The sequence below is a fragment of the Gossypium hirsutum genome, chromosome A02 (assembly GCF_007990345.1).
Source record: "Gossypium hirsutum isolate 1008001.06 chromosome A02, Gossypium_hirsutum_v2.1, whole genome shotgun sequence".
In the NCBI taxonomy this organism is placed as follows: Eukaryota; Viridiplantae; Streptophyta; class Magnoliopsida; order Malvales; family Malvaceae; genus Gossypium; species Gossypium hirsutum.
In genome coordinates, this window is record NC_053425.1 from 62813196 (window position 1) to 62822313 (window position 9118).

Sequence of the window (9118 nt, forward strand, 5' to 3'; positions counted from 1 at the left end):
TTTGGTGTTGTATACTTGAATTTGGAGGTAACTAGGAAAAATACTTGCATTTGATTGAATTTGCTTACAATAATAGTTATCAGTCCAGTATTAGAATGGCGTCGTATGAGGCTCTATATGGTCATAAATGTAGAACTCCATTGTATTGAACAGAGTTAAGTGAGAAAAAGATACACGGAGTTGAATTGATTCGAGAAACCAAAGAAAAAGTGAAGATAATTCGAGACAGTTTAAAAGTGGCCTCAGACCGTCAAAAGTCTTATGTCGATTTAAAGTGGAAAGAGATTGAAATTCAGGTTGGTGATAAAGTATTCTTGAAAGTGTCACCTTGGAAGAAAGTTCTCCGATTCAGCCGTAAAGGAAAACTAAGTCCACGGTTCATCGGGCCATATGAGATCATTGAAAGAATAGGGCCTGTTGCATATCGGTTAGCATTACCACTAGAGCTTGATAAAATTCATAATGTGTTTCATGTGTCCATGCTACGACGATATCGATTGGATCATTCAAAAGTTATTACTCCAACAGAAGTTGAGATTCAGCCTGATATGACCTACAATGAAGAACCGGTTAAAATATTGGCATATAAGACGAAAGAGCTAAGAAATAAAAAGGTGGCATTGGTAAAAGTTATGGATTAGAGGAAGCTCCCTGGGAGTCAGATGATACTATGAGGAAACAATACCTTAACCTCTTTTTTGGTAAGAAATTTTTATGATGAAAATTTCTAAGGAGGGAGAGTTGTAACAACCCATTTTCGGTGAGATCAGAACAGTGGTTTCAGGATCACAAATTCGAATCAAAAAAATAAAATTTTATTTTATTTTATGGTTGGTATCATGATAAGAAGGTCACATGAAAATTTTGGTACGAAAATTTTACCGATTGTACGTTTAATTAAGGAAAGGACTAAAATGCAAAAGTTACGTTCTAGTAGCTATAGGTATCGAATAGCTATAGAATTCAAAACTTAAGGTCCTTATATAATAATTAGACCATTGCAGAGTAGTTAGTAGATATTCTAATGACTTATCCATGGAAAAATTAGAAAAGGGTAGGGACTAAATTGGAAATCAATAAAATTAATAGATGATAATTAATTAAAAAGAAAAAAATCATCTATTTTCATATCGTCTTCCCCAATTTTTCGATGGAAACCCTAGGAGAGAGGAAGAAAACTTTTCAAGCTTAATAAGGTATGAAATCAAGTCCCGTTTTTAGTAATTTCTATATTTTTAGAATCGGGATAGCCTAATCTTTCTATTTAGGGAATTTATTTGAAAAGTTATCAAGGTATGAAATTTGGATCATAGATGAATATGCTAAAAATTAGAAATTTATGGTAGAAAATGAAAAGTTATTCATAGATAAACAACTTTTACAAAGTAATTTTTGATGAAAACTTGATTTAATGACAAATGAAAAAGTGGTAAAACCCATGGAAAATTCTAAAATTTGTGAAATGTATGTGCTGTAAATGTAATATATAAATTTTGGCTAGGCTCGAAAAGAGGGTTAAATTTCATAATTTCATTTTTTGAGTCTAGGGACAAAATTGAAATTTTTAAAAAAGATAAGGGCAAAATGATAATTTTGCCTAGGATGTAATAGGATGCAAATGTATATGAAATGTGATAGATTAGTAGTAAAATTTATTTTTGAATGTTATTTTTTTATTGTTTTCTCCCTATTTTGCTACCATTTTACTATTATGTTGCTACTATTTTGTTGTTATTGTTTAAATATTGTATAAAACTTATTTTATTGTTAATTTTTTTATTATTTTAAAGGCATTTGTTAATTTTTTTATTATTATTGTATAGGTATTTGCTTGTTAAGTTGCTTCTATCTTAGTGTTATTTAAGTCTACATATTTTTTAAAATTTATTTTCAATTTGTTAGAAAATATTTATTTTGATGTTTTTAGTATTTTTGATGTATTATATATATTTAAAAATAATATAAAAAATTAATACGGGCGGACCGGGCCGGACCCGGGTTTTATTATTTTTATCCGAGTCAGGCTTGGGCAAAATTTTAGGCCCATTTTTTAGGCCCAACCTAGGCCCAATAAATGGGCAAGATTTTTTAGTTGAGCCCGGCCCAACCCGACTCATGAACACCTCTAATTTAGCCCAGACAGGTAATCCATATTAGGCTCTCTAGAGCATATGCTACGCGTAGGATTTAACCTGGACTGGTAATCCTACTGTAAAATGTACGGCTCAATAGTGTGCCTTTTTATTATGTATCCTAATGGGTACTTTTGCACATGTGTATATTACCCAAACATCCATCGAGATTTCAATAGTTCGACAGAAAAGACTCTTGAAGTGTGGAAAGGTGAAATTAATGGAAGCTTGTAATGTGATGAGCTTATCGATGTTTACTTGATATTTATATGAGGTTATGTGACTAACTTGTTGAATAAGTGTATGTGTTTAGGTAACTTATCCAAAATCGATGGAATGTAAATTTATATATGCTTGCATTAATAAATATGACCGGTAAGTTTATTTTCCATTATACAAACTTACTAAGCATAAAATCTTTACTCCGTTTAATTTCCCTATTTTATAGTGCTCAAATCTTGCGAAGGTTGGAAGTCAGTCGGAGCAATCATCACACTATCCACTATCTCATTTTGGTACAAATAGAAATCTCATTTTGGTATAATGGCATGTATAAGCTTATTTGGCCAATGATGGCTTGTAATTGTTGTTCTGTAATCTAGTCATTGGAGTGACTAGTGGTGGTCTAAGTTTGGCTATTTTTGAAGTAATATTTTGATAATCACATAAGTGCTTATTATGTGTTAGTTTTTTGGAATTATGTTAGCATATAAGTGTATGATAAGAGTAAGTTTATGTCCTTTGATGCATGAGATAATACCACATGTTTGATGGCTAAATTTATGTGAATATGATATTGGATTGGTGGATATATGTTTTTGAGTTTTGGTGCAAGAAAATGGTAAGTTTTGGGTGACAAATGAGGCTAGGAAATGGCTTTATTTTGTCCACATGGGTGTGTGTCTTGGCCGTGTGTGACACACAGCCTGTCCCATGGGCATGTGGTTCGGCCATGTGTCCCCTGCATCTTAAAAATGAGAAACAGAATGCTCAAAATTGGGCACACGGATAGAGACACAGGCATGTGTCTCAGCCTGTGGTTGACACGGCCTTGAACACGAGCGTGTTACCTGGCTGTGTGAAAACTGCACCTAAATTTTGAAAATAAAATTCGCCACAAGGCCTAGCACACTGTCGTGTGACTTGGCCGTGTGACTTCAATTTCTTCATGCCTTGAAAGTCAGAGAGTTACACGGGTTAGGGACATGGGCATGTGTAGTACACGGCCCGACCACACGGGCGTGTCCCTAGACTACATAAGCGTGTGAGCCCTGCACCTTGGAAGATTTTTGAAATGTCGTGAAAAATTTTATGAGTTTTTGATTAAGTCTCGACTTGATTCTAATGATCGTATTGGGCCTCGAGGATCCAATTAAGGGACGTTTTGAATGATATCGGTAGATGAATAGTAATTTACAGGAATTATCTGAAAAATATTCTGAATGTTTCGGTAATACTTCAAAACCGTGTTCCAACGACGGATACTGGTTAGGAGTGTTACAAATGTGGTTATTAAGGTATATTGGTGATAATTGGCATATATGGTCAATTGTGTAAATGATTAGTTGATATATGTTAAATGGCCAATTTGGTATTTTGAATGTGAATTTGATATGTAAACTTAGTGGTAAATATTGGTATAAACTTAGTTATAAGATTGGTTGAATTTTGGCTTAACTATGCAAATGTGTAATACATGTATGATCACTGTAATTGAGGTGCCTTTTGGGCATATTAGTTGTTTGAATATATACGTTACTGGTTTAGCTTGTTGATGCTTTGTTTGGTGCATTTTAAATGCTTGATTATATGGGGAAAAGTGGTTGTAAGTGTGTGCATGGTTGGGTGAGAAAAATGGCTTGAAAATGACCTATTTTTCGTCCATGCGGCCAAAGACACGGGCGTGTGTATCAGTCGTGTGTGACACACGACCATGCGACACGGCCGTGTGTCCCCTGTAGCTTACAAAAGGTTGCAAGTCAGGCAGTTATACGGCCTGGCACAAGGGCATGTGAAGCCATTTCGAAGGGTACACAGCTTGGCACACAGGCGTGTGGCTTGGCCGTGTGACCCAAGTAAGAGAGTTCCACTAGCACAGACACGGGCTGGGACACGACCGTGTCACCCCTACAGTTTGAAAATTTTCATCTTTTTCCTAAAAATTTCATATGTTTCAGGTTTAGTCCCAATTCATTTCTAATGTGTTTTTAGGGCCTCGAAGGCTCGTATAAGGGACAATATGTATACCATTGATTGGTTTTGCTATGATTGATGTTGTAAATTAAAATGTTTAAAATTTTGTTAGTTTTAAAAATAACGGTAATAATCCGTAACCTTATTTCGGCAACAAATACGGGTTAAGAATGTTACAAAACAATAAAGTCGATTCTAGATCCATTGACATATCAACACTATCCATTCCATTGTCCTTAAACCAAACCTTCTTGGTGTTGCGGCTATCCGTCGGACAGCACTATCATCCTTGATGTGTACCAAAAGCAATTACCTTTTTTTAAACATATTGCGTTTTGACATATCAACTAAACAATTACTGGTTAAGCTTCTTAACCATGTTTGTGCTATATTTTATTATATATCAACCCAAAGATTATTAAATTTACCATCAACAATATGCTCCAAATACCCTTAAAACTATTAAAAAAAATTAACCTGGATCTAGTAACTTTCCTAGGAATGTGACAGGGAAAGCAGTAATTCTTTAATACCAGTTTCAATCTTAGAAAGAGTGGGTAATTTTTTAACTACTATTAAATAATAAAGACAAATAAATATAAATAGCAGTATAAATAACAAATCATTTTTTTCCAAATCTTTTCATGATCTTTTTATATATATATATATTGCAATTACAAAATGAATATTTGGATAGATTTATCCTAAATTACTTCGCTAATTTTTTTATTAACACTAAATTCAAATGCCGGCATCTTCTATACCGCCAGAAAAAAGAAAACCCTCTTTCATCTAAAAGTGTTATTGTACAACACAGGTTCCAGAAACGCGCAATTGCTTGATCCTCTCTCTACTAAATTTTTCTTTTGTGAATCTCTAGCGCCAATTATTAGCAGGATTTGGCAATTTAAATTGCAAATTTTAAATGTACTTTTTTTAATTAAAAAGGGCACTCCTCGAAACCCTATCATAGATGGAAAATATGAAATAAAGTTGCCTTAAAACTGGCTTGCATATAATAGCCTGATTGTTTCCAGAAAGTGACATTCACCTCCTTCCACGAACTCCAGAACCTGACCGTGGACCTGGGTTCCGGGAAAACTGTAGCCTCAAGTAGTTAGAATCAGGATCATGTTCATCGATTTTATAACCTGCACAATCCACAAACAAAAGTAAACTTTCGCGAACTCAAGCATTAACACAAATGCACAGATCAGCCGACGTATGATGCGCTCTTGGCATATTATCGTTCATACTAGTCTTTTCAAATGCATGTCCAAACTGATAGCATTTATTTTGCAGGAAAAAGAGTTCAAACTTCTTGTCTTTAAGCAAGTAATACATACGCCTCCAACTTGAGCCAAATGCTCAAGTGTGTGCACCAAAGTCTATCAAAAGTATCCATTTGTCATTTTTTTCTCCTGAGAAAAAACCATGGTACGTTTTCCAGTGATAGCTGTTTCTACAAATGTCAAAATCAATGGAAGGAGAGATCACCTTGCAAGGCACTCATTGCAGTTGCTGCACAAGCAGGACTTGAAAAATCAACAAAACAAAGGATAATAGGATCTCCCCCACGCTGCATTACCAATGCATCGGGTTTAGCATTCAACATACACTTATGACAGTTTCCCAGCTCTTAATAAAACAACAAACTAAGTCATGATACAGGAGACAAATAAAGTATTTGCAAACATCCAGTTCACTTACATGTTTGTATTCTTTACTCACTAGTCGTACTTCTTTATATCCCACAAAAGGGCGAAAGATATCTAAAGCCTTGGTTAAGGAATGTGAAGCAAGGTAACCAAGTTAAAATAAGGTATCATGGAAAACATATTTATATATCTTATTAAGCATTACATCATTAAACAGGATACGGGCTACTTCCCTCCTTTTGCTGTCAGGAGGAAGTCCCTCAACAAATAGAGTATTGGAAGCATCCGGAGGCAGAGGTAGAATATCCCGACCTAGCCTTGCCATTGGGTCAATGGGAAATTGACCGCCAAAACTGACATTTCCACCATTTAGTGCCAGATCTGGAGCAGCAGATGCAGGACGACCCATCACAGGAGGATCAGCCATTGGACGAGCAGGCATTGCAACACCAACAGCCCTTCCCAACCCACCAAATGTACTAGCTTCTCCAGAAGTAAAAGAAGAAAGTTGCTTCAAAACCATTTTAATGAATGCTTTTAGAAAACAAAAATGGGGATGCATGATGAGGGATAATTATGCATGAGTAAAGATTCAAAATGGTACCGCACTCTGTAGATAACGATCATATGCTGATCCAATGGTTTTCGTATCCTTCACAGCCAGGTGTCCACCTTGATCATCATCTCTTGCCAGATTATGATGCATCTCATGAGCTGGATGCAGCCCAGAAGGCGGGGCATCTGTGAAGGTGAAAATTAAACATTTGATCAACCTTTTCTTAATTCAGATAATGTCTTTCAAGAAATATACAGAAGTGAAACATGCATACTGCTTAAACTCGTTACAAACAAAATGGAAACCTAAACAGCGAAAAAGCTAAATGCAAGTCTGAACAAAATTGGTACTACCTAAGATGAAATAGGTAACTTGTCGCAAATAGAAACTATGCACATATAACTTAATTTATTTCAGCAATCGGATATGCACAAAGAAAATTGTACAAAAAAAGAAAAGACAATTTGAAAAAGAAAAAAGAAAATGAAGGGTAAAAGAACAATTGAACTAAAGCACTAGATACCTTAAGCTAAGGTTTGATATTGAATATTGAACTAAGTATTTGGAAATAGAGCACTCAAACTGTCTACAGCATTAGCAGTTAGTTGTTAGTTCAAAAGCTGTTAGTCGTTAGCTTGCTAGTTAAGTTTGTTGGTTCTGTTGATTCACTGACGTTGGCAGGTCGTTAGAAAAGCATTTTGTAGATTTTGTTATAAATTGGTTATAGTATTCAGTTTTTCATTGAGCAGATCAGATTTTTTGGTGATGAATCAAGAAAGAATATAAGTTCTAAGTTCCCTTTTCATTCTTTTGTTATGTTTTCTCTTTGGCTTTCTTTTTGTTTTCTTGAGGATGCTTATGCATAAATGTATCTAATTGGACAAAATAAAACTCAATAACAATTAAAAGAGAAAAGTTTCTCCCAACATAAAGTTGAACAAAAGCATACCAATCTAATCGAATTTTTTATTTTTCCTAAACTGATATCAAAATCGGCTAAAACTAAAACACAATAGAACAAAATTAAACCCAATAACAAAGGAACCAACTTTTTCCCAACATGAAGTTTGAACAAAATTCTAACACTCCATTAAAAAGTTCTCGAAGTTTCCTAAGCTGATATCAATAGCTGCAGAAATTAAAACACAATTGAACAAAAAAAATTTACAAGATAGGTAAAAAAGATAGAGGGCAAGAAAATTATTTGAAACGTAAAGGAAAGAAGCATACCATAGTCAGTACGAGGTCGTTTAAGCATCCCACCTGAGGACAGCATCGGAGGAGTTGGCTGCTGCCGATTCCAGTAATTATCCGCCATTAACTTTTGCTTCAATCCCCTTTGCAAAAACAAAAAAATATATTCAATTTTTCATATTTACCAGATTGAAAAAAAATAAAAGAAAAAGAAAGGAAAAGGTATTTAATTGACAGAGAAAGAAATGACCTTGGCTCAAAATTAAGGAAACCCTAGCCCTGGCTCTGAACTTGTCCTTCTCTTCCGTTTATTTTCGTAGAGATTTTTATTTTTGTTTATTTTTATTTATTTTCTATTGCAAAACCCAAAAAAGATTTGCAGAGGAGATTCTCCTATGGGCTTAAGTTAAAAAAAGGTTTGTACTAATTTAATTGTTCCTTAATATTAAAATTTTAAGGTAACTTATACCGTGAATTTATTTTGTTTTTTTTAATCTCTTTAAATAAAAAATTGTGAATTGGCCACCATCATTAATTTTTTTTGTCTACTTTTCTTTTAATGAATTGCACATTCAACAATCTATTTTTTTAAGGCTAAATAGATAATATATGATAATTTTTTTAATTGATTAAATATTTCATTTTTTTTCAAGATTTAAGAAAATAGGCTGATTTTGGAGATAGTGTGTGAAAGTATATACAGTTGGGCGTGCTTTCTATATAGTTGGTAGGAAAGCACGTTTAGCTCTCTCTTTCTCATCAACCACTAACTTTTTTAGGGCTAGGGTTGATTATTAGGGTTGGGTTTTTTTAGGAATTAGGGTTTTTATTGGGTTTAGGGTTTTGAAAGTGAAATCGTAAAAGTTTATAAGTAGATTTGAGGGGTCAGGGATGCGATAACGCGTCTCAAAACACATACATTTCATCTGTCATGTTGGAATAGGATCATTACTTCAGAAACTCATCCTATGGAAGTCGGGTTTGGGGGTGATAGTGCTTGATACGGTCACAAGTCAAAGTCTAAGTCGAGGTCTCAGTCGAAGGCCATTATGCGATCATGGTTCACGTATAACTGAGGGCCAATTGATAATCATTATTCGGTCATGAGATCAAGCTTTTTGGATACCCACAAATTGTAACAGCCCGATTTTTGGGCCATATCAGAACAGTGGTTTCAAAACCACTAGCCCGAGGTCGGAGAAATTATTTTTAATATTATTTTATGTGTTATAGCATGTTTATATAAGTGCATAAAAATTTTGGTAAAATAATTTTAGCGAATGCATGCTCAATTGCGAAAGATGACTAAATTGCATAAAGGGAAAAAGTTTTGTTTTCTAGAAAATGGTGTTAAGTAACTAGAGAATCATAATTTAGTGTCTTTA

At 34.3% G+C, this 9118-nt stretch overlaps 1 protein-coding gene across 2 annotated transcripts; it reads right to left on the reverse strand.

Annotated features, from left to right (window-relative positions):
• Nucleotides 1-4924: 4924 nt before the first annotated feature.
• On the reverse strand, nt 4925-8167 carry LOC107951999 (RNA-binding protein 2). Of its 2 annotated transcripts, XM_016887207.2 has the most exons (7): nt 7984-8167; nt 7770-7876; nt 6588-6724; nt 6206-6494; nt 6036-6097; nt 5823-5904; nt 4925-5476 (listed from the first exon to the last, which is right to left on the reverse strand). In XM_016887207.2, exons 2-7 carry the CDS (start codon nt 7855-7857, stop codon nt 5373-5375), a joined length of 762 nt encoding a protein of 253 aa, XP_016742696.1. In that variant the 5' UTR covers nt 7858-7876; nt 7984-8167; the 3' UTR covers nt 4925-5372. The 2 variants fall into 2 exon arrangements, with proteins under 2 accessions (XP_016742696.1, XP_040942596.1); XM_041086662.1 differs by lacking the exons at nt 7770-7876; nt 7984-8167 and adding an exon at nt 6893-7036.
• Between the last annotated feature and the right edge of the window lie 951 nt (nt 8168-9118).

What these genes read in the sequence shown, in the direction of transcription:
- LOC107951999 (XM_016887207.2), bottom strand. Translation starts at nt 7,857, where the DNA reads ATGGCGGATAATTACTGGAATCGGCAGCAGCCAACTCCTCCGATGCTG. An exon ending in ATCGTTATCTACAGAGTGCG is followed by an intron (nt 6,495 to 6,587) that starts GTACCATTTTGA and finishes ATGGTTTTGAAG; the next exon opens with CAACTTTCTTCTTTTACTTC. An exon ending in TGCAATGAGTGCCTTGCAAG is followed by an intron (nt 5,477 to 5,822) that starts GTGATCTCTCCT and finishes TGGATTGTGCAG; the next exon opens with GTTATAAAATCGATGAACAT.